The 25,391-nt window shown below is 46.3% G+C and overlaps 1 protein-coding gene across 6 annotated transcripts in view; it reads right to left on the bottom strand.

Moving 5' to 3' along the window:
- Nucleotides 1-919: 919 nt before the first annotated feature.
- Nucleotides 920-25,391, bottom strand: part of LOC142495813 (PH and SEC7 domain-containing protein 1-like) — a 35,279-nt gene continuing 10,807 nt past the window's right edge. For 5 of the 6 annotated variants that reach the window (XM_075601804.1, XM_075601805.1, XM_075601802.1 and 2 more), the window contains 14 exons: nt 24,762-24,834; nt 23,787-24,177; nt 22,452-22,589; nt 20,492-20,572; nt 19,882-19,994; nt 19,585-19,643; nt 19,208-19,297; nt 18,883-18,926; nt 18,485-18,648; nt 17,007-17,077; nt 16,361-16,506; nt 8,243-8,387; nt 7,593-7,736; nt 920-4,659 (listed from right to left, as the gene is read on the bottom strand). In XM_075601804.1, coding sequence (XP_075457919.1) covers nt 4,405-4,659; nt 7,593-7,736; nt 8,243-8,387; nt 16,361-16,506; nt 17,007-17,077; nt 18,485-18,648; nt 18,883-18,926; nt 19,208-19,297; nt 19,585-19,643; nt 19,882-19,994; nt 20,492-20,572; nt 22,452-22,589; nt 23,787-24,177; nt 24,762-24,834 — 1,914 coding nt within the window. In that variant the 3' untranslated portion in view covers nt 920-4,404. The remainder of the gene's footprint in view (nt 4,660-7,592; nt 7,737-8,242; nt 8,388-16,360; nt 16,507-17,006; nt 17,078-18,484; nt 18,649-18,882; nt 18,927-19,207; nt 19,298-19,584; nt 19,644-19,881; nt 19,995-20,491; nt 20,573-22,451; nt 22,590-23,786; nt 24,178-24,761; nt 24,835-25,391) is intronic. The other variant, XM_075601807.1, reaches the window with a different exon arrangement.

The following is a 25,391-nucleotide window of genomic DNA, read 5'->3' as shown; positions in this document are numbered from 1 at the left end:
TGAGAGAAAGGGAGGGCGGGTGAGAAAGGAGGGGATAGTCAGAGAAAGAAGGGGGAAGAGTGAGAGAAAAAGAAGGGGGGGGGAGATTGGGAGAGAAGGGGGAAAGAGCGAGAGAGAAGGGGGAAAGAGTGTATTGTATTGTATGTCTTTATTTATATAGCGCCATTAATGTACATAGCGCTTCACAGTAGTAATACATGTGGTAATCAAATAAATAACAGATAATATAAATAACAGATCATAGGAATAAGTGCTTCAGACATAAAAGTAACATTAAGGAACAGGAGTCCCTGCTCCGAGGAGCTTACAAGAGTGAGAGAGAGAAAGATGTGAGAGCAAGGGGGAAGAGATGGAGAGAAGGGGGAAAGTGTGCGAGAGAAAGAGGGACGAGTGAGAGAGAGGAGGAAACAGATAGAAGGGGGAAAGTGCGAGGAAGTGTGTGTATATGAGAGAGGCGACGACTTAACAGGGCCACTGAAAGGGGTAAGCAAAACACTTCCTCCTTTCTGAACAACGCGGGTTCCAGGTGGAGACTCTAGCCCTGGGCAAGCTGTCGGAGTTTCTAATTACACTCCTTAAACTAACTGTCAAACATCATGTGGATACTAAGCATTTTTTTCATTTATAAACCACCTAGTTGTGCTCAACATAAGAAATTTTCAACACTCACCTGGTTCTCCATCCATGGTCCTGTAGGCTTCTTGATTTTGGGGTGGTGGTGGGGGGGGGGGGGGGGGGGGGCGAAGGAGAGAGTCTCACATACATACATACTCAATTGCTTTATAGGGAAGAAGTCTGGGGCAGTCACCTCTGAATATTTCACAAAGTGCATGTCCCTCTGTTTATTTATTTATGTATTTATTTATAAAATATTTTACCAGGAAGTAATACATTGAGAGTTACCTCTCGTTTTCAAGTATGTCCTGGGCATACTGTCCCCGTACATACAACATTACATCACTAATTTATTTGCATAGCATTTATTGTATTTTTTTTTTTTCAGTGCAAAATCTAGGAGACGTGATCCCCTGCTCCAAAGAGCTTACAATCTATTCTTTAGTACCTGAGATGCAGGGTGAAGGTGAGTTGCACAAAGTATCGCACATGGAGCGTGTTCTGAAAACAAATGTCCTTTTTCCGAGCTCCGTGCATTGTGAAGTCACTGCCCTTACGTATACATACTGTACATAAACCTCTGCATTGCTCCATGTTTAGACATTCGGGGGATAAAATATTAACAGTCCCTAAACACACAATACTTTTGTTGTTCCTTCTGCTTGCACCTGTGTCAGCTGGTAAACGCTTGTTACTCCCTTTGCTACTAGAGGGTCCAGCAGCAGGTTTATTTCCTTAAAGAGGCAATTGAAGCATGCAAATTTTGTTTTCTTTTTAACATAGGATTGAAGCAGGGTCTCCGGAGCTGAACCCCATTTATTTCAGCACCATGGACCTCCTGCTTTTGGAGATACAGACCTCCGAAGGGGTGCCGGTAGCCACGCCGATTGACTGGCAGGGATTCCCATAATGGCAGAGTTTAAAAGGTCCAAAAAGAAGCCATGACGTTATCCGGTGCAGCTTCCTATTAGCTCGCATGACACGCAAGCTTTAAACTTTGCCGCGATACCGGTCATCCACTACGGAGGTCTGTATCTCAGGAAGCAGGGGGTCACCAGAGCAGAAATTAAATTGGGTTCAGCTCTGGAGAACCCCTGCTTCAATCCTACGGTAAACAAATAAAATAAATAAAAGAGGGCATCAATTGCTCCTTTAATTATACATTGCCCAAGCCAGAAAGAAAACCACCTACAATTGCAGTTCGTAAAAAGTGCACAGCGAGGAGAGTAAGACGGGGAAGCCAGGCTCTGGTGGTGACTGAGCAAGCAGCAAGGTAAAGACAGTGGGAGTGTAATGCAATGTTTTGTGGCCTATTCTGGCAGTTAAATGGTTTTCTTTTATTTGACGTTGATCTGTTATCTAGAAAAATATCACCATCTTGGGTATAGCGGCTGGTTATTTTGTGTTTGTTTTTTAACATGGGGAAAAAAAGAAAAAAAAAAAAAGGATTAGTCTGGAGGTAGAAACTGATACATCTTATGATCAAAAGAACATCAACAACACCAGCATCACCTCGTCCTCATATTGCCTTAACAGGAAGTCCTTCACTGACACACAATGGGCAAAATAATCTTGTGAAAGTAAAGTAAAAAGGGGGAGGGGGGGGGGGGTAAATACAAACAGAACAACAAGTTACTGGGATTTAAAAGGATGATCATCGTATAAAAATAGTACCAAAGACAAGCTCAGTAATCTCCAGTTTTTAGGCTGTGTAAGCGCGTATATTTGTGGGGTTTTGCTGCAATCAAGTTCAAGTCTATGTTTCGCCATAAAACGAGACCGCCTTCCAATGAGTAACGCTGCTTTGCAGTGAGTGAAACGCCCATATAAAGAGTAACACTGGCTTCCACAAGTGAAACTCCCATAGAAGTGACACTGCCTTGTATGTGAGAATCCCATATGAGGTGACACTGCCATCAGATTAGTCAGATTCCCACATAAGGGATTACACTACCTTCCTTCCCATGAGTGACACTGCTTTCCAATGAGTGACACCGCCTTCCCATGCGTGACTCCCATATAAGAGGTGACACTGCCTTTCAATGAGTCAGACTCCCCATATGACACTACCTTCCTTTTAAGGGACACTGTCTTCTTTATAAGTGAAACTCCCATACTGTATAAATAGTGATACTGGCTAACATTAAGTAAGACATTGGAAGGACAACTCAATGGAGGATATTCTAGTAGCTCCAATTTGTGCCAATCCGTGTCAAAAGAACCTTTTCCGATTGGCATGCTTTGCGATTCTGTAAGCCCTTCTCGCATGTCCAAACCGTTCAGAAAAGGCTTTTTTAGAAGCGGTTTCATTATGGTTGTGCAAACACATGTGGAATGACCAGAAAGGCTCAAACTTGTATTTTTGGACTACTAGCTGAAATCTAATAGCTCCGTTAAGTGCAAAATGCAACATCGCTTCTAATAATTAGTTTCCCCCCGCCGCTTCCTTCAGAGTGGCGAGATTGGTATTGCGATTTCCATCCAGATATATAATATCTCAGCAAAACCCACCTTCGCTTCGTTGCGTTTTGGCTGTTAAACCGTCCGGTTTGTCATTTTTTATAGACGCGGTTTAAACTATATGATTTGCAATACAGAATACGGATTTTTGGCTAGTTTTAATCTGCTATTTATGACCATGTCAGAATGCACGGTTTGGAATGACTAACTCGCAGCTACTAGAATATCCCCCATAGAGTCAGTCAATGTGCTAGCTCCTTCCTTAAACCGGAGTCCAGCACTGCTGGGATTAACTATCTATTTGCCTGCGGATTACTCCAGTTTGTTATCTTTAGTGTACACTGTACAACACAATTTTTATACAGAACACAAACTAATTGTGCTTCTGTATTATACCAGTTTCACATTTGCTCCAAGGACATCTTTCCTACCAGGACACAGGCACTGCCATCCCACCAGGAAGAAGGTTTGTGCAGTGACATAGAATTAAGGGATTTTGGTCAGAGGCACGCTCTCTGCTCCATACTGTATGTAACAAACACGCACTGGCTCTAACTGCAAAATCCCTTGCAGTTTCCCTTCATTCTAACACATTGCTACTCCACTTACACTAGGATTAGTCAATTAGGCACCAACACACAGAAACTCCCATTAACTTGAATCCTGATCGGCACTAATTCACTTTAGTGAATAAACCCCATAGTCTTCGAGCATTAGAAGTTACTTATGACACAGGCCAAGAGTGCCACCCAGAGGCGAAGGCTGGAAGTGCGCCTGACACAACTGCAAGAGATACTGAGCAAAGTGAGCAGCACAGCCAGTAGCTCCCATCTCTCTAAAGTGGTGAGAATTTGGATAAATCGCATGCTCATGGTGAAACCGTACATTCAGTCTTTGTGATCGATATTCTTAAAGGTTGTACAGATCATACATAGATAACTAGAAGCTGACAATGGATAAGAACCATTCAGCGCAGCTAAACTGACCATTTCTGCTACTTAACATGAAATCTTGACCCCTACCTGTTCTAAAACATCATTCTACAGTTTTGTAATCCCATAGGATTCCCTTGTGCTTAATTATAAGGGTTCGAAATTTGGAAGCTGTTTAAAGGGCACCTCCTCCTTTCATTGAAGATCTTTCCCATATTTCCGCAGTGTCTCCCACCGTTCACTTCCAGAGCGTGACTCTAGTAGTTAATCTTCAGTAACAGGGCACCAGGCGGCCTATGGACTGCACCTCATCTCTTGATGATTACCAAAATGAAGCCCTCAGGAGACAGAGGCCAGGAGAAAGGGTTATTGTCCTCCTGAGGAGAAGGTCCCATGGTCACACAAGGTTTTTATTGCGCTTGGGGATGATCCTACGGTAGGTGCGACGCTCGGAGATGTTGCGTTTGACCTTGATCACCACGGGGGAGCTCTCTAGGTTGAGAGAAGGGCTGGAGTGGGACCTCTTTAAGCCAATGCCCTCCTCACGGGTACCGTCGGGCTCCGTTAGCATAGACTCCCAGGTGTTCAGATTGTCGCAACCGCTCTGCATGCGTAAGGCCAGCAGCTTCACATAGGTCTCAAACCGGGATTTCTAGGTCCAAAGAAGAAAAAGGACAGGAAAAAAATATACTGTATTAGCTCTAAAGCGCCATAATATACTTAGAGGAGGTCAGCTCTCAAGCACCGTTCCAAAGTGCAGGGAAATAGTTTCAGGCGAGGAGAATTCCGCTTGTGAAGCCAACACAACATAGACAAACACATTCCTCAAAATGCAGGTCTCCTCTAGGACAGAGGTACAAAGTAGAGCACTACTCACAAGTTCACAATGCAATTCTTCATTTATTGTAACAGCCAAGAACAGAGGAGGAACAACGTTTCAGGTCCTATGATGAAATTTCCATATGAGACCTGACACATTGTTACTCCTCTGTTCTTGCGTGTTACTATAAAGGAAGTGTTGCATTGTGAATTTGTGAGTAGAGCTCTACTTTGTACCTCTATCCTAGAGACCTGCATTTTGAGGAATTTGTAGCTCTAAAACGCCAACACATTCCACAGCGCGGTACAATGGGGGTACAGAGATATGTAAATTACATAAACAGGGTTACATACCAAATAAGGACAAATATGTAAATATATTGTTCTGTCACTGCACCTCCATCCCACCCTGCAACAGTACTGACTGCCCTATACAAGCAGCTGCACCTCCATGCTGCCCTGCGGCACCCTCTACTACACAGCCAATAACCCCCATACACAGGGTCGCCAACAGAAATCATGGGGCCCAGGACAAATGAAAGGAGCAGACCTTCCCCCCGCCCCCGAACCCATAGTGCACCTACCACAGAAAAATATTTTTTAGCATGCTACTGTTACTTAACTGTTTTCTTCTTATTGTAATACGGAAAAAAAACATTACAATGCAATCGGTTTATTTTTATATTTTCAACAAAAGACAAAGATACCCAATGCAACAGCCAATGTGACAAAAGGCCTGGGGGGGATTCAGTATGGGCCTCGGGGGAGGGGGGAGGGTTAAGTAGGGCCTGGGGGGGAGGGGGTTATGCATGGGTGGGTGACTGACTGCCTGCCTGGGTGACTGCCTGCCTGCCTTGGTGACTGCCTGCCTGCCTGGGTGACTGACTGCCTGCCTGCCTGGGTGGGTGACTGCCTGGGTGACTGACTGCCGGCCTGCCTGGGTGACTGACTGCCGGCCTGCCTGGGTGACTGACTGCCGGCCTGCCTGGGTGACTGACTGCCGGCCTGCCTGGGTGACTGACTGCCGGCCTGCCTGGGTGACTGACTGCCGGCCTGCCTGGGTGACTGACTGCCTGCCTGGGAGGGTGACTGCATGGGTGACTGACTGCCGGCCTGCCTGGGTGAATGACTGCCTGCCTGGGTGACTGACTGACTGCCTGACTATCTGCCTGCGTGACTGACTGCCTGCCTGGGTGACTGACTGACTGCCTGTCTGGGTGACTGACTGCCGGCCTGCCTGGGTGACTGACTGCCGGCCTGCCTGGGTGACTGACTGCCTGCCTGTCTGGGTGACTGACTGCCGGCCTGCCTGGGTGACTGACTGCGGCCTGCCTGGGTGACTGACTGACTGCCTGCCTTGGTGAATGGCTGCCTGCCTTGGTGAATGACTGCCTGCCTGCCTGGGTGACTGACTGACTGCCTGCCTGGGTGACTGACTGACTGACTGCCTGCGTGACTGACTGCCTGACTGGGTGACTGCCTGCCTGGGTGACTGACTACCTGCCTGCTGGTCTGACTACCTGCCTGCTGGCCTGACTACCTGCCTGGGTGAATGACTGCCTGCCTGCCTGGGTGACTGACTGCCTGCCTGCCTGGGTGCCTGACTGCCTGGGTGACTGCCTGCCTGCCTGGGTGACTGCCTGCCTGCCTGGGTGACTGCCTGCCTGGGTGCCTGCCTGCCTGCGTGACTGACTGACTGCCTGGGTGACTGACTGACTGCCTGCCTGGGTGACTGACTGCCTGGGTGGGTGCCTGACTGACTGCCTGCGTGACTGACTGCCTGACTAGGTGACTGCCTGCCTGGGTGACTGACTACCTGCCTGCTGGCCTGACTACCTGCCTGCTGGCCTGACTACCTGCCTGGGTGAATGACTGCCTGCCTGCCTGGGTGACTGACTGCCTGCCTGCCTGGGTGCCTGACTGCCTGGGTGACTGCCTGCCTGCCTGGGTGACTGCCTGCCTGCCTGGGTGACTGCCTGCCTGGGTGCCTGCCTGCCTGCGTGACTGACTGACTGCCTGGGTGACTGACTGACTGCCTGCCTGGGTGACTGACTGCCTGGGTGGGTGCCTGACTGACTGCCTGCGTGATTGACTGCCTGCCTGCGTGACTGACTGACTGCCTGCCTGCGTGACTGACTGACTGCCTGGGTGATATCTCCTAAGGGGAAAAATAAATTCCTTCCTGACTCCAAGAATTGGCAATCAGATTACTCCCTGGATCAATATCTTTCCCATGTTTACTTATTTGGTATATCCCTGTATACATTTCCTTTCTAAAAAGATGTCCAACCTTTTTTTTTTTAAACAAAACTATTGTATCTGCCATCACAGTCTACATGGGTAATGAATTCCATATTTTAACTGCCCTTACTGTAAAGAACCCTTTCCTTTGTTGCTGGTGAAATCTCCTTTCCTCCAACCTAAAGGGTGTCTCCAACCTGTGTCGTTTGTACTGCCCTTGGGATGATTAATTCTTTTGAAAGCTCCATTTACTGGCCCCGAATATATTTGTGAATCGTTATCATATCCCCTCTTAAACGCCTCTTTTCTAATGTAAATAAATATACTTTAGCTAGCCTCTCCTCATTAGTTAGATTGCCCATCATATATTCATTTGGTGGCTCTTCTCTGCACTCTCTCTAGTTTCATAATGTCTTTTCTATGTGCCACAGCATCTTACTATTGCTCTGCAGCACGCTCCGCTATTTCAGTACAGACCCCATAGCTTTGGGTCCCTGCAGTGCAGGTCTCATGTTCGCTCCTCACCTCATAGAGCAGGTACTCCTCTCTCAAGTGATAGTCCTCGCTGTCTCGTGCTCTACTCTTCCGGTCCGGAAGATTGCGCTGATGGTCTGTCAGGTCGTCTGTGAACGTGTCCATCCAGGATTCATGGGACTGCAGCTGCTCATCCTGCAAGGCAAAACCGTTACCCTTCTGTATTGGGTATAACCGCTGCTGAGCATATCATGCAATGGCCCACACTTAATGCACAGATGCCAACATTTACAAACCCCTTATATGCAAACTGAAGTAATGTGGAAAAAGGATTTGCAGAGAGAGAGTGGGATAGATAGGTGCAGGAAACGGACAACCCTAATGTAAAAAGTCTCAGGCATTCCACCCCCATAAATATAACAACCCATTAATTTCCAGAGGGACAAGCCAAGCATTAGCAACACTGTAATAAAGGCTTGCTCGCTGTACCAATATATTGTAAAAGCACTTTTAGAATTTGACAAACATTATCAATTACCTATAGTGTTATCATGTTAGCATTATATAATATAGGCCTCAATACTCATTAAAATATGTCCAATGTTTGTTTTTATTATTAGCGCTGTAAAATTAGCACTAATATGTGTATGTGTCAGCCTAGCAACAGCATCCATTTCACAGGTTTTCATACACAGACCTACCAGAGATAGCTTGCATTGAGTCGAGGGGAGAATTGGCCGGACAAATCTCTTCTGGGAGCCAATAGCAGCAGGAAAAGGCGGTGAAGAAAACATGGCAGCCACCAGGTTAATGCGAGCGATCCAAGAATTCATTTCTTCTTCGCTCCTGAGGATGTCACTGGTTACTACTTACAACCTTTCTTATCCCATACACCCTGCACCGCATCCTGTCTTATTCCTGATACACCCTTCACCCCTCCTGTCTTATTCCTTATTCTCTCTGAACCCCATCCTATCTTATTCCTTAAAAACCCTGCACCCCACCCTGTCTTATTCCTGATACACCTGCACCCCGTCTTGTATTATTCCTCATGTAGGTATATATTTGCTTATTTATATAGTGCCCATGGTTTACTAAGCGGTTTACAATGAGAAAATACATTACAGGGAATTATAATAATATTAATAAGTGCGACAAAGTCAGACAATGGGAAAGGAAATCCCTGCCATGAAAAGCTTACAATCTAAGTGGTATGATGGGAGACTTACAGAGACAGCAGATGAGGGAATATGTGCAGTACATGGCAGTGCTTGGCCACAATGGTTGTTAGGACTGACTATGGGTGTGGGACAGTAGCCATTAGTTCAGGCTATTGAAATGCTTCATTTAAGAGGTGAGTTTAAAGGGTTGACTTAGTACACACCAATAACCTCCTCTCTAAGTGTGAGGGAGTTCCACAGGTAAGAGGCAGCGAGTGAACAAAGTTTAAGGTGAGAGAGACCAGTAGCGATGAAAGGTGTGGAGAGGAGACAGTTATGGGTAGAACGCAGGAGACTAGCAGGGGCATAACAAGAGATCAACACTGACATCTAGTGAAGAGCAGATGAGTGGAGATCCTTGAAGGTAAAAAAGAGAACTTTGTAGGAGATTCAATTTTGATGGGAAGCCTGGAGAGGGATTTAAGGAGGAGATAAACAGACTGTTTTGGGAAAAAGTAAAATTATTCTAGCAGCGGAATTTTGGATAGATTTCAAAGGAGAACATTGTGAGGCAGAGAGGCCTGTTAGCAGTAGGTTACAATAATCCAGGCCGTGTGTAAGGATTCTGCTCGATCCGTGCCGGGTTTTCACTACAGTCCAGGTTTTCTGTCTCTCCTGCCCTTTCTGCTCACTGTGGTCATTTTGGGTACTGGCAGCCTGCTTTTAGAAGGCTGCAGTTACTATAGGGAGTCGCCAGTTCTACTGTTTGCAGTTCCTGTTGGTCTTTGCAGTTACGCCTTATCCTCTTGCCTGTTTTGATTCCCTGTTGCTGACCCCGACCTCACTGCGTTCCGCCTGCCCTGACCTCCGCCTGTCTCCTCGACTTTGCAACTCTGCCGCCAGCCCTGACCCCTGCTTCCATACCGATTACGTATACTCTTACATGACTGTCCCTGGCCTGTGGTCGGTTTATTTGCTTCCCTGCTTCACCCCTGCGGGTCAGCTTCCTGATTTGAGACGAGCACCATTACATTTTGCTCGGCCAAACATGGGTCCCGCCGAGGTAGAGTGAGCCGTATCTCTCCAAGGAGAACTACTCAGAGATCATGAGACACGCCTCGGCCTGCAAAACCAACAGCTAGCACTTATTTCAAGACAACTTCAGGACATTTTTACCCGGCTGGACACACTCCAGGTGGGTTCTACACCTGCACTGCCCTTACCGGAAGCTTCTCCGGCGCCTGTCCCATCACCCCTTATGCCCAGGGAACCACGGATCCCAACGCCTCTGCGTTATGGAGGGGACCTTATTGCTTGTAGAGGATTTCTGAACCAATGCTCAATTCAGTTCGAACTCCAACCCTCCATGTTCGGCACTCACAGATCCAGGGTAGCCTACGTAAGTTCCCTACTAATGGATGAGGCCTTGGCCTAGGCTTCCCCTCTGTGGGAGAGAGAATCCCCACTGATCAACGACTCCGTTGCCTTTCTCCAGGCATTTAAAAGAGTATTTGATGTCCCCGGTCACGTCTCCTCTGCTTCAGCTTCACTCCTTCGAATCAGACAAGAAATCTGTACCACAGGCCAGTATGTCATTGAGTTCCGAACCCTTGCTGTGGAGACAGGCTGGAATAATGAAGCTCTGGTGGCAGCATTTTGGCATGGGCTTTCTGAGTGTTTAAAGGACAAACTGACTTGCCGGAATCTTCCCAAAGATCTGGAGGAACTGATTGCCCTCTGTATCAGACTGGACCTCCGGATACGAGAACAGCACACCGAGCGAGCCCAGTCTCCAAAAACCCCAACAATTCGGCAAGCTCCCCATTTCAATACTCATCTTACTGCACCTAGCCCAGATGAGGAACCGATGCATTTAGGGGATACCAAATTACCTGAGCAGGAGAGAACTAGGAGACGAACTAGGGGGCTGTGCCTGTACTGTGGTCTCAAAGGTCACGTGTCTGAGACTGTCCTAAATCAGGAAAACCCCAATGCCTAGTGAAGACAGAGTAATATTCTCTGGACATTTCTTCTATTCTTCCTTTACCACAACCTTCACGGCTCCTCCTGCCGGTTTCACTCTCCTGGGGACCAGCATCCATTTTCACTCAGGCTTTTGTGAATTCAGGAGCCACAGGGAACTTCATTGACTACGCATTTGCGGAACTCCACTCCCTTCCTCTCCGTACTAGGGAGATTCCGTTAGCAGTAGTGGCTATTGATGAAAGACTCCTGATACCTGGGACCATCACTCACGAGACTTATCCTTTGCCGTTTACGGTTGGGGCACTTCACAAAGAGTCACTATCATTAGCTCTCCCTCGACTCCAGTGGTTCTAGGACTTCCCTGGCTGCGGCACCACAACCCCAAGATCAATTGGGTGACCAATCAAGTGACAGCCTGAGGACAACATTGCCATGGATCTTGTCTTCCGGTATCTCGCACCATCTCCGAGGTTCCCCTACCTACTGAAACTTCCTCAGCATTCCTTCCAGTTTGTTACCAGGAATTTGCAGACGTATTGGACAAAGAACAGGCAGAAGAGTTACCGTCACACCGACCATATGATTGTGCAGTCGATCTACTCACAGGGGCCATACCTCATCGAGGCCGCACCTATCCCCTAGAAACCAAGTCTATGCGGGAATACATTTCGGAGAACCTTCAGCGTGGGTTTATCCGCAAATCAAGTTCTCCCGCTGGAGCGGGTTTCTTCATTACCAAAAAAGACGGTTCTCTCAGGCCATGTATCGACTACAGAGGCCTAAATAAAATCAATGCAAAGAACCGATATCTGCTACCCCTCATTCCTGAACTCTTCGACCGCTTATACAATGCTCCGATCTTCACCAAACTGGATCTTCGAGGAGCCTACAATTTGATCCGGATCAGAGAGAGTGATGAGTGGAAAACAGCCTTTAATACCGGTGACGGCCACTACAAATATCTAGTCATGCCATTTGGCTTATGCAACGCACCAGCCGTATTTAAAAAATGTCATCAACATGATTTTCCGGGATCTACTAGACCAAATTTCTCGTTCTATATCTGGACGATATCTTTATCTTTTCCCGTCCTTTGACCGAACATCGGGCACAGGTTAGATTGGTTCTCCAAAGACTTCGGGACCACTCCCTCTATGCCACACAAGAGAAGTGTCAATTCGAACAGAAGATTTATTTCCTTGGGTATTTTATCTCTTCCCTTGGGTTCGAGATGGATCGTGCAAAAGTATCGGCAGTGCTGGACTGGCCCTTACCGTTAGGCCTCAAACCGATACAACAATTTCTTGGGTTCGCCAACTACTACCGACGATTCCTCAAGAATTTTTCTAAAGTGGTTGCACCCATGACGGCTCTTACTAAGAAAGGGGTGAATCCTAAGATATGGCCCGCTGAGGCTCTTCTGGCTTTCAAAATGCTCAAGTCTGCTTTTTTTCCGCACCTGTGCTGATCCATCCAGATTCTACGAAACCCTTCGTGCTTGAAGTGGATGCATCTGATCTGGCAGCCAGAGCCGGTCTTTCTCAAAGGAAGGATTTTTATGGAAAACTCCACCCCAGTGCCTTCTTTTCTAAAAAAAAAATTCTACTGTGGAAAGGAACTACGATGTTGGAAATCAGGAACTTCTGGCTATGAAAATGGCTCTTGAAGAATGGAGATATTTGCTTGAGGGGACAACTTCTCCGATTTCAAGCCTTACAGACCACAAGAACCTCGAATACATTGAAGGGGCAAGGAGACTTGGGGACACGTCAGGCGAGGTGGGCTCTTCACTCGGTTCAACTTTGTGATCTCTTATCATCCAGGATCCAAGTACATCAAAGCAGATGCTCTATATTGACAATTCTCTCCTGACAGCTCCGAGGAGAAAGAGCAGGGACCCATCATTCCACCAGCACAGATAATCTCTGCCATATCTTCATCACTTCTACAACGTATTTCGTAGGCTCAGGCAGAGGATCCTAGGTCAACGTCCACACGTTCGTCTAAATTATTTGTCCCCCCCCATTCCGAAGTGAGGTGTTGCAATGGGGTCATAACTCCAAGGCGGTTGCTCACCCGGGAGTTAGGAAGACTTGCGATTTCCTCTAATTAATCTGTTGGTAGCCAGAGCTCCGCAAAGAAGTACAGGAGTTTGTGGAAGCCTGCATTATATGCGCTCAGACAAAAGGTGCCAAGGACATTACCCTGTGGATTGCTCCACCGCTTACTCGTTCCCACCCGCCCATGGACCCACCTCTCCATGGATTTTATTGTGAAGCTGCCTCCCTCCAGGGGTATGACTACCATACTGGTAGTGGTCGACCGATTCACAACACAAGCTCATTTTGTTCCTCTCAGGAAGCTACCCACAGCCTCTGAACTATTGGAGATCTTTATGGAGGCGGAATATCTCCTTAATAGAGTCCCGTCGCATATAGTCTCGGATCGCAAATCCCAATTCATCTCTAGATTTTGGAAAGCCTTCTGCCAAAGAATGGGTATCTCCCTACATTTTTCTTCTTCCTACCATCCCCAGTCCAATGGTCTCATGGAAAGGTCCAACCAGTCCATAGAACAATTCCTCTGCTGTTTTGTTTCTAAGCTACAGAACGACTGGGTTGATCCTGTGGGCCAAGTTTTCCCGCAATTCCATGAAGCACAATACAACACTGGAATCACCGTTCTTCTGTGCCTATGGGTACCATCCCACAGCCCTTCCTCTTTCCAGTCCCCTCTCTGGAGTTCATGCAGTGGATGACAAAATCCAAGAACTTCAGTCACTCTGGCAGAAAATCCAGGTCAATCTGACCAAAGCTGCTCTCCAGCAAAAACCCCAGGTGGATAAACGTTGACGACCACCACCTCTGTTTCAAGTGGGAGATTAGGGCTGACTGGCTACAAAAAACATCCGCTTGAAACTACCTTCCTGCAAACTCGGGTCCAAATTCATTGGACCTTATACAATCTTGAAACAGATCAACCCGGTGGCGTTCAAACTGGAACTTCTGGATAATTTAAGAATACCCCCAGTGTTCCATGTCTCCCTCTTCAAGCTATTGTCCAGAACACCTTCTCCTCCTAAACCGTTCTTGGTGGATGGCCAGGAGAAATTTAAAGTAAGCCAAATATTGGATTCCCATAAATCGCGTGGCGGGCTTCAGTACTTGGTCCATTGGAAGGGTTATGGACCAGAGGAAAATTCATGGATGTCCATGCCTCCAACCTGGTCTGGGCATTTCGTCGGAAATTTCCTGCCAAACCGGCTTAGATCGCCCGGAGGTCTCTCCTCAAGAGGAGAGTACTGTAAGGATTCTGCTCGATCCGTGCCAGGTTTTCACTACGGTCCAGGTTTCCTGTCTCTCCTGCTCTTTCTGCTCACTGTGGCCATTTTGGGTACTGGCAGCCTGCTTTAGAAGGCTGCAGTTACTATAGGGAGTCGCTGAGTACAGTTCTACCGTTTGCAGCTCCTGTTGGTCTTTGCAGTTATGCCTTACACTCTTGCTTGTTTTAATTCCTTGTTGCTGACCCCGGACCGTGACCCTGCCCTCGCTGCCTTCCACCTGCCCTGACCTCCGCCTGTCTCCTGGACTTTGCAACTCTGCCGCCAGCCCTGAGCCCTGCTTCCATACCGTCTATGGATACTCGTACAGGTCTCTGTCCCTGGGCTGTGATCGGTTTATTTGCATCTCCACCTCAGCCCTGCTGGTCTGCTTCCTGATTTGAGATGAGCACCGTCCCACCATGAATGTGAATGGAGAAGGAAAGAGAGGAGTCAAATGTCACTCCCAGGCATCGAGCTTTGGCTACAGGATAGATGGTAATACCGTTTACTGTGATGGATATTAGGCCAGATTTGGGGAGTAATATGAGCTCAGTTTTTTACATATTATGTTTAAGACAGCAGAGCACCATCCACAAGAATATAGCTAGAAGGCAGAGACTTTGGACTGGATTGCAGGAGTGAGATTAGGGGCGGATAGATATATCTGCAGATCATCTGCATAGACATGATACCTAAAACCAAAAGAGTTGAGGTCACCAAGTGATAGTGTGAGAGAAAAGAAGAGGTCCCAGACAGGGCCCTGAGGTACACCAACAGACAGATCAACAGGAGACAAAGACATGTTAGCAACAGAAAATGCACAATGAGAGGTAAAATGAGAACCAGGATAAAGCTTTGTTGCGGCTACCAAGAGGAGTTTATAATATTGAGAATAGAGTGATTGTCAGTATCAAAAGCAGCAGAGAGATCAAGTTGGATCAGTATTGAAAAGCGACCTTGGGATTTTGCTTCATGTAGTTCAGAGGTTCGCAACTCTAGTCCTCAAAAACCACTAACAGTGCAAGTTTTAAGTATACCCCCACTTGAGCAGAGGTGGTTCAGTCAAATTGATTGGGCCACCTGTGCTTATAAAAGGATAGCATTAAAACCTGCACTGTTAGTGGTCCCTGAGGACTGGAGTATGGAACCTCTGATGTAGATAATTAGCTACATTAGTGAGTAAAGTCTGTTGAGTGAGCTGTACGAAAGCCAGATTGTAAAGGGACCGGGAGGGCATGAGAATTAAGAAAGTTGAACATACGGAAGAACACGAGACGTTCCAGCAATTTGGAGGCAAAAGATAGGATGGATACAGGGAGAATAGATACGACCACTGTATGTTTAGAGGAGGAGGGGAAAATGCCAGAGGACACGGGGGAGTTGAACATATGGGTGAGAGTGGGGGTTAAGAGAGGAGTAAGAGTTCTGATAAGGTGTGAAGGGATAGGATCGAGAGGGCATGTGGTAGAGGGAGAAGAGAAGATCAGCTTAGAGACTTACAACTCTGTAATGGGAAAAGGAGTCAAGAGTGGAAGGATGGGTTTAGGTAGAAACAAGAGGAGGGGGAAGGGAGAGAATCAATCTCATTGTGGATAGCATCCACCTTGAGGAGTAGTGAAGGAAGGATGGGAAGTGGTAGGAGGTCAGAGGAGTGAGTCAAATACAGAGAAAAGTTGGCATGGATTGTAATTGTGAGTGTTGATGAGTGAGGAAAAGTAGTGTTGTTTGGTCTTAGAGCAGTCTTAAAACAGGAGAGAAATATCCTGCACCCCATTCCTTATCCACCCTGCACCCTGTCCTGTCATTCCTTATACACCCTGCACCCAATCCTGTCTTATTCCTCATGTACCCTACTCCCCATCCTGTCTTATTCTCGATACACCCTGCCCTAATACTTGTAGCCCTGCACCCCATACTGTATCCCTCCTTATACACAGAAATGAAGCGAAAATAGTAGCACACCAAAATAGTACTTAATATTTATTCATCCAACATTTCCGTCCAACACAGCAGAACTTTTCAATGACAAAAAAAATCTGATTTTGGCGTACCACTCTTTTTGTTTCATTTCTATTGGATTTCACCATCGAGTTTCAGCACCCGCAAGTATCTTTCATTTTTCAGTGCACATGTACTTCTATACTGTATATTTTATTCCTTATACACCCTGCACCTCATCCTATCTTAATACTTAAAAACACTCTGTACCACGTCCTCTATTTTTCCTTATACACCCTGCACTCCGTGATACACCTTGCAACCCGTCCTAATTGAATATTTATATACCCTGCACCCGTCTTGTCTTATTCCTGAAATACTTGTCTATATGACCAACAGCAGGTGTCACTCACTGTGCCTGGAAGAGGAAGACGCGCCAGTCGGCAGTCTGCATACGGAACACATGTGGCCTCTTGGTGTAATCATTGGCCCTTTCGGCCAACGCATGATGAACACTGATAACCTCCTCTGGGGACTGGAAGTCCAACCTATACTCACCCTGCATGGATAGAAGACAGAGCAAGGAGGAGTTAGAGTGCAAAGGTGGGTGTGGGGGGGGGGGGGGCGAGAGAATGTGTAATATCGGACAATTCACTGGTCGCTTATAAACCACATGTATACACAGTAGTGCAAAGGTAACACAGGACTATAGCAGGGAAGTAGATAAGACTGCAATGCTCTGCAGGTCTTTAGCAGTGGAGAAGTTAGTGGAGCAATGCTCTGTAGGTCTCTAGCAGAGGAGAGGTTAGTGGTGCGATGCTCTGCAGGTCTGTAGCAGTGGAGAGGTAATTGGAGTGATGTTCTGCAGGTCTCTAGAAGAGTGAAGTTAGTGGAGCGATGCTCTGTAGGTCTGTAGCAGAGGAGAGGTTAGTGGAGCGATGCTCTGCAGGTCTCTAGCAGGAGAGAGGTTAGAGTAGAGATGGTCTCCAGATCTCTAGTAGCTGAATTGTCTGCAGCAGTAGCAGCTATTGCATTCTTGTTCTGGGGAGGCCTTCCTACCTTGAGAAAGTACAGCAGCATCCCCTTTAATACTGTATAGAAAGCTTTCCAGCCTCGCTTCCCCCAGGGGGCTGTAGAAGACAGGGGAGGGGTTACCAGGGAACCAAGAACAGGCACATCCTGCTGGGTGGATGGTTGGCACAAAGCTGAGCGGTGAGTGTATGAGGGCTAGTCTCTGCATCAGGTCACACAGCAGCGTTTCCTGTTCATTCACTACTCACTCTTTCTTTCTCCCTTCTCTTTCACTCAGTCTGTGTGTGTGTATTTTGTGTGCTCATTTACACCTCAGTCTGTGTGTGTGTGTGTGTGTGTGTGTGTGTGCGCTAATTCACTCAGTCTGTCTGTGTGTGTGTCTGTTCTCAATCACTCCTCAGTCTCTCTGTGTTTATGTGTGCGTGCGTGCTCATTCACTCTTAAGTCTGTGTGTGTTTGTGTATGTGCACATTCACTCCTCAGTCCCTGTGTGTGTGTGTGTGTGTGTGTGTGCTCATTCACTCCTCTCTCTCTCTGTGTGTGTTTGTGCTTATTCTCTCTTCAATCTGTGTGTTTGTGTCTCTGTGTGTGTGCTCTTAATCACTCCTCAGTCACTGTGTGTGCGCTCATTCACTCCTCAGTCCCTGTGTGTGTGCTCATTCACTCCTCAGTCCTTGTGTGTGTGCATGTGCTCATTCACTCATTCTGTGTGTGCGCGCGCTCATTCACTCCTCAGTCGCTGTGTGTGTGCTTCATTCACTCCTGAGTCTCTGTGTGTGTGTGTGATCATTCACTCCTTAGTTCGTGTCTGTGTGCATGCTCGTTCACTCCTCAGCACACACACAGAGGGACTGAGGAGTGAATGAGCGCACACACACACACACACACACACAGACTCAGGAGTGAATGAGCACATACACACAGGGACTCATTCACTCCTGAGTCTGTGTGTGAGTGTGCGCTCATTCACTCCTCGGTTTGTGTGTATGTGTGTGCTCATTCACTCCTTAGTCTGTGTGTGTGTGTTTGCGCTCATTTACTCCTCATTATGTGTTTGTATATGCGTTTGTGTGTGCTCATTCACTCTCCAAGGTCCCTGTATGTGTGTATGCTCAGTCACTCCTTAGTCTGTGTGTGTGTGTGTGTGTGTCCTCATTATGTGTTTATATATATATATATATATGTGTGTGTGTGTGCTCTTTCACTCCTCAGTCTGTGTGTATGTGCGCATTCACTCATTCTGTGTGCACACTCATTCACTGCTCAGTCTGTGTGTGTGCTCATTCAGAATGAATGAGCAGAGAGACAGAGAGAGACAGAGAGAGAGACAGACAGAAGAGTGAATGAGGAGAGAGAGACTCTCTCCGCCACAAACCTCTCATAGGAAAACATTTGAAATAAAGGCATTGTATTGCTTGTGGCATTTTAACATCTTTTTAATGCCTTGATGACTGATACTCAGTGAAGTGAACGTGAGAGGGGGGGATGAACGGGCTGGTACTCACTTTTCTTGCCGTCAATATCTGCGTGCACTTTACGGCACAGCACACCCTGTCTGTAGATCGGTGCTTGGGGGTCAGGGGCTGCCATATCCAGGAAGGGGTTGCTTTTTTTGCGGGTGAAGAGAGGGTTGTCCGGTTTGGAAAGAAAGGTCAGCTCCCCCTCAGTCCTGTCAGATTGAGAGCAAGCTATGGATTGGAGCACTAAGAACAAGCAAGGAGTACAGATAGGAGACACAGAGGTACAATGAGCACAGATAGAAATGAGAGGAAGAAGGATCTTCAAAAGAGGATGCGCCAGGAGCACAGATGATACATGTCCAGAGAGAAGGTGGAGATGATCAGAAGAGCACACTGAGCCGGGGGATACTAAAATGAAGAGGGTGATTTCATGTTTTACTTACACGGCCCATTCCAGCTTCTCGTTGCGGATAGAATGGTACAGCCCCTGCAGAGAGCATACTGGAGTCACATCACAGCCAAAGAGCTTGCAAAATCAGATACCACATCCTGCAACACTGCTCTAGGAGTAGGAATACAAATTCCCTTCTCTTTTCCTCACGGACATCCCACTCCTTCACATTCATCTCGTCCATGGTCTTCCCATACCCATAGCGCTGTCCACATGCACAGCTCCTATTTTTGACCTCCTACATACAGTACATCATTGGCCCACTCAATGCACAGTCTCACAATTGGAACAGATGCAGTCAGTAAAAAGTCTGGTACCTTGAGAAGCTCCCGGGAGAAGTTGCTGCCATCATTCATACCGTCCATATTATTAATAAACTCCTGCAGACTCATGCACTTCCTGATGTTCTGCAGTAAACCAGAGCAGGGAGTAGACGTAACACATAGTAATGCGTGGCAGACTGAAATGTGTATAGTGTCAAGTTTGGCAGTGTGTGTGAGGAGGAGGCTGGCACTGTCGCCACTGTGTGTCTCTTTCTGATGGGGAGGCTGGCACTGCTGATGCCAGTGCTGTACCAGTCTCTGTTAAATGGATAATACTGAATCATTATTGTAACTGCATGTCAGTGACCCTGGAATGAAGTATGAGGTCTGTAACTGGGTAACCCTGGAATGATGTGTGGTCATAACTTTACCTGTCCATGGAGGTCTGAATTGAGAAGCATCAGGCCACAGGTCAGGGTGTGCACAGCATCTGTCAATCAACACAAGGCCATGGTTACTTAATGCATTGAGATCTAGTCTTGGACTCCTGCAATGGGTCCCTGTGTGACCTTATACATTATAGATGAAGGAGGAAGATATTATGTGACAGGTAAATGGACAGGAGGTGTTGTGACAGATGTAAGGTACAAGACCAGGCCCTGTGAAAGCAGTATGGATGCCTGATACAGATTAAGTCTAATTACATGTGCAGACCCAGAATCACACACCTGGGGAGCTGAAGTCCTTGGGGTTGCAAATGTGGAAGCGTTTGGAAAATTGGAACAGGACACGCTCTCTCTCCTGAGTCTCCCCTGTCAGCACAAGCTCCAGCAGAAGGGACCTGTGAAGGGACAGAGACACGTACCCTCTTGAATCATGGCTGCATCATTGTCCCTCAGGTAATTATTGTATACCCGCTCTGAGATTTCCAACCCATGACTATCTGGGCAGTAGCACAGCCTCAAAAAATTTTTTTTCAGTGCAAGCGACAGATGTGGTGCAGGCAGCGACGGAGAAAAGGGACACGGTGCAGAGGGGATAGAGACAGAAAGTGGACACTGACAGGAAAAAGGGACAGTCACATTGAGAAAGAGCAGAAGTGACAGAGGGAGGTAGTCGAAGAACAGTGGCAAGGAACAGTGACAGATAAAGGTGGCAGTTGAGGTCAAAAGAAATGTAATGTGCAGACAGGACTGAAATGTGGAGAGTGACAGAAAATACAATATATAGCGTTGTATGAACGTTTGATTAATTCCCTTTAATAGTAGCAGTTGCTTTAATTCTCAGGAATATAAAGATTAATGTACACAGTTTGTCTATTTGTTAATGTTTTCTCACCTGAGAGCCACATCCAGAGTTTTTCCTGTGAAGTCAAAGAGGGAGAGATATTCTTCAGCCACCATGGCACTGAAAGAGTTACTAGAAGGAGCATCAAAACAAGTCAATCAATAGCCAAACTGGACACGGGTCACCCACGGGAACGTTCCCAGCACCAACCACTTTGCAGGGTTATAAAATTAGGTTGATGCACTGTGTGACGGTAGGCTCTCAAATAAAAGGTTAAGCCCGTTTTGGTTACAACTGATTCATGTATAAGGGTTCAAGAGTTAGCTTCACATGTATGTTTCAACTGTACTTTGCGTAATAAAAGTATTTTTTGTGTTTTTACCTTCCGCCCATGCCAGCGAGCAGGGATTGCTAGGGGATGAGTTTCAAGGTTATTTTTGCAGAGGAATTGTTGTCAGAATGTGCCTAAGTAGTCCGGAGTTGTCGGTCCCCCTAAAAATGTACCTGGGAATCATGCCCGATTCCCGGATACATGGAGGAACATTGTCCTGGCAATATCTCCCCTTGGAAACGCAAGCGCGACTCACCACTAGGGTACCCTGTTTCAGCATAGCCCAGTAAGGTGAATGAGGCACAGGGATGAACAAGTGTCCCTGTAGCTGAGGGGATCCCTAGGTTAAGGGGGTACCCCAGCTAGTGCCCAGGGGACCCAGAACCTGTATTGGGTTTGTGGGTGCACCAACCGTATACAAGGTTGAGGGGGGACTCTAAGAGTACACACTGAGTCTAAGATAAAGTGAATATAGAATAAGGGAGATTCTAGTCAATCCCCTATACCCAGACTCGGGGAAATGTATAAAAGTATATTTTATTCATGTACTGTAATGTAATGTGTTGTTACATTTGGAACCTATGTCCAGTCAGGCTGCCCAGGCTAACCCATAGGCACCAGAAAGTCTGCTGGACATCGGTGTTCAAAGAAACCAGAGGATGACAAAGGTGAGAAAAGCATTTAGTTAGCAGGGAAGGGCTGAGTACCCAGGTCCGGAGAACAATGGCAGTCATCTAGGATGCCACTTGCTCTGCCAGACCTGGAGGACCCGTCCCAGCGGGTGGCATTGAGATAGCCAGGGAGTGAGTGCCAGGCTTGCGCGTGTCTCCTGGCTATTTCACATTTCCCGTTGACCCGGCTTCTCTTACTGGCTTGGCTCTGATTGGTTGTTGGGAATTTTCCCATGCGATGATTGGCTGCGGAGTTTCATGAATGAAACTCAGAATACTATAAAGAACGTGTGAGCCAATGAGATTAGAGTTCTCCGGTAGAAAGAGCGCGGGTGGGCTTTTCAAAATTGCTCTTGCGCGAATAGCAGAGCAACCGGCTTCGATTTCAAGCCAGAAACGCCTGCCTGCCAGAGTCTAAGTCCCGACTTTGGCACCCATGTTCTCAAAATCAAACGTAGCGGACCCGGCTGGGATTTGATGCTGATTTCAGTTCCAGAGGATCCGTGGTAGCTCGCGGTCAAGAAAGTCCAAATTCCCAGAAGAGAAGGGAGCGGTTGCACATCACCCCGATTTGGGAACCAGGAGATTCCGGGCCAAGTCCCGGTCAGGGTAAAACTCTTATTTAGAGCTGCCTGCACCTAGGAAAGTCTAGTTTTCAACCCCAGATCCCCAGTAAGTGTGTCTTTTTGTCTGTATTTTGTGTAAGCGAATTTGTGCGAATAAACTTCATTACCTTGTTTTGCTCAGTGAATGATCCCGGTTAAAAAGATGTAAATTGCCTGGTCTCCCGTTACATATACATTGTAGCTGTAATTAATCTGCCTTCCAATGACTAATACTCAGTATAAACTGCCTTCCGTCGAGTGATAATACAGAGTTAGACTACCTTCCAATGAGCAATCCTTACTATAAATACCAAATATTGCCATGCAGTGAACAAGACTTAATTCAGGACTTGACCGACCCCTTTAGAATCAGAGATTATAACCCAATACCACACTATACTTACTTTTTCTGCAGATACGGAGCAACCTGTGATCTTTCGAAGCCATCCAATTGGAAAAGCCTTGTTGCCAAACGCCTTGCTGCCTCTCGATCATTACTGGTCCCATTTGCAATAATGTCCACGTGCGTAGCCTCCTTGGTGCTGGGAAATAAATGAGTGAGGAGGGTAGGGAGGGAATCATTTTGCAGCGCTGATTAAGAAATCAAGATGGTCTTTGCTACCAAAGCTATTTCATCCAAATGCCATGTAACCATAGAGTGATCAAAATCCTGGCATATGAACCTTGAGTGAGATGAAAACACAAACAGTGATTTCCTAAGCACCGATGCAGGATATCGCACCCTAATCCGGCATTAACTGACACCCCTATTTGATCAGCAGGTTCAAGTACACAATTAATTGTAATAGTCATTGAGAGATTTCATCCCCCAGGAGAAAGGTGGTGATGACCTTTTGCAGTAGTAATAAACAAGGGAAATATATATTGTTCTTGCACGTTCTTTAGATTTTTTTCACAATTTCTTAAAGCACTTCTGTTTTTTTTAACCGGTTTTAAGTGCACTGTAGTTCACGCGTATATATATGTAGCACAAACAGTGCTTCTTGATTTTAACCCCTTAGGCACTGCATACATGTCACACATCCCATGCTCTTGGCTATATTATTGTTTTTTTCCTCTTATCTCTATGCAGTGGAAGAAATACAAAGGACACAGTATAAAATTGGTAGTGTAGGCACTGTACCTGCTGAAAGGGTCTACCTTGACGTGGGTGCAGGCTTAACATGTTTTAGCCAAAATATTGAACTTAATGACTCATGTATGAGAAGAAAATAAACATATAGAAAAGAATCAAAGAATTTTCCATATTGGATGTGCATTGGGGCTTCTTTGTTTACGTTAAGCCAATTAAATATATAATTCTGTGGGACTGGGTTTTGAGCTTGCCAAGATTGTGTACAGTATGTCTAATGGCAGTTAACTCCGGATCGGGATGCGATCGCCAAAGTGTTTTGTGTGTGTAGGAGTTTCCATTTATTTGATGTTTTTACATATCTTACAAAGGCATCCTCTCACATGAATTTGAATGTACCCCTTTTTCTGCAGAGCAATGTATTGGTGACCTCTGTGGCAGTGAAGGGGTTAAGGGTGGTGTGAAAGTTTAGAATGTGCAGAGCAAACTTTAGAATGTTCAACAGTATGCAGATTCCGGAGTGTGCCGGCACACCTGTATGTGAATGTATGCAGTCACCTGTATGCTAATTATGCATCAGAACCTTCAAGAACATTTGCAGAGCAGGATGTGATGAACCACACTGTCTCCCAGGCTGGCTACTTACTCTGATGTCTCCAAGTCTCTGTCTGTGGGCACTTCACCCATGTGCTCTGCTGCTATTTGTATCTCAGGAGAATCTAGGTACAGCCTGGGCACTGGCTCCTTGTCCTTCTCCTCTCCCTTTCTTTCATCTGATGTCAATCTGCTATCTGCCTGCTCTTTGCTCTGACAGCCCTGGCACACTGGATGAGCATCTGTCTCATGGCACAGGAGAGGTATCCTCTCTTTTGGCAGCTCTTCCTGAACATGTGGAGTTGTCGGATTCCCCAGGGAAGACAGGGGTGTAGGGAGATTATGATCAGAATCGTGTTCCAGTAACAGTGCTGAAATCAGGGAGATACTGGAAACAGAAAACAGCAAACCTTCCTCTACGGGAGGGATCTTTATACCAGGAGCTGATAGAAGAGAAAGAGTAGGCATATATTTTACTGAACACATCAAGACATACAGATATATATATACACACACATGCATACAGTATACAGAAATATTATACACAAATATTTGGTCAGAGTTACCTGAGACTCGCACTGAAATACATACAGACATAGGTGCAGTGATACTGTACATATTCAACTTTTTTATTATAGTGCTGATAGTGTGGGCAGTACTGTGCATAGAATATTGCAGGTAAAATGTACCATCTACTTTTGGGGGCTGAGGTATAAGGAGATAAAGTTACTTGCCCAAGGTCACAAGGAGAGCTAGTACTTAGCGTTCACCCGCATCAAAGGCAGCATTCTCCTCTTAGAATATGTGTCAAGATTATGCTATTAGCTCATTGAAACATCTCTTTTACCAATTTTCCTGTGCATGACATGTATGAAACTTATAAGGCATGTACTATGTAATGAACATATGTAATATGTGTTGACTTTGCGAGGTGAAGCGACAGAACTGTATTTGTAGAGATGGGCATGAGATAGTATGTGGTCTGTAGTGTCTAAGCAGTTGCGGAGCTAGGAAGACTCTCACTCACAGATTTCGGACGCGGTCTCCGTGGAATTGCAGGCTGCCATGCTGAGCTGAGTGTTTCCTGGGCAGGGGAATCTCTGGGGGAAGTGAATGAATGAGAAACCTTTTTACAATCCCTCATAAAGAAATCAGGAATTGCTTACCAAACAAGGACCCCATTAGAAATATATTAAGGACCCACAAGCCTCACTAACCATTAGGATAGGGTTTTTTTTCCCACTCAATTAAATGTTTTTATTTCAATAGTCATAGGAATGTAAATGTTTCTAATAATATTATTGTATATTGATGTCTTGCAAAGATGGTGACTGATTGGTTGGCTTAAGAACAAAACCATTACTGCCATTGTTAAACTAAACTACAGGGATAGGAGTACAGTGGATAAGAGGGATAGGTTGTTAAATGGTGGGGCATTGTCAGACTGGCCCAGAATACCCTTCGCCACCTAAAACTGGGGCAAAAAAAACCTATACAAAAAACTTCAATAACCCTTTAAAAAGATTACAATTCCTTAGGTATAAGAACATTTACAGGGAGAGCTGTGAGTGAGTATGAAGATTTGTGTTGCTGGTTTAACTCTAGATTAAAAGATCAGCTTTAACCAGTGCTTTTATTACACTGAAATCCTCCTTAG

The sequence above is a fragment of the Ascaphus truei genome, chromosome 5 (genome assembly GCF_040206685.1).
Source record: "Ascaphus truei isolate aAscTru1 chromosome 5, aAscTru1.hap1, whole genome shotgun sequence".
In the NCBI taxonomy this organism is placed as follows: Eukaryota; Metazoa; Chordata; class Amphibia; order Anura; family Ascaphidae; genus Ascaphus; species Ascaphus truei.
The sequence above is the reverse complement of the archived record's forward strand: the minus strand, read 5'-3'. Positions and strand labels throughout refer to the sequence as shown.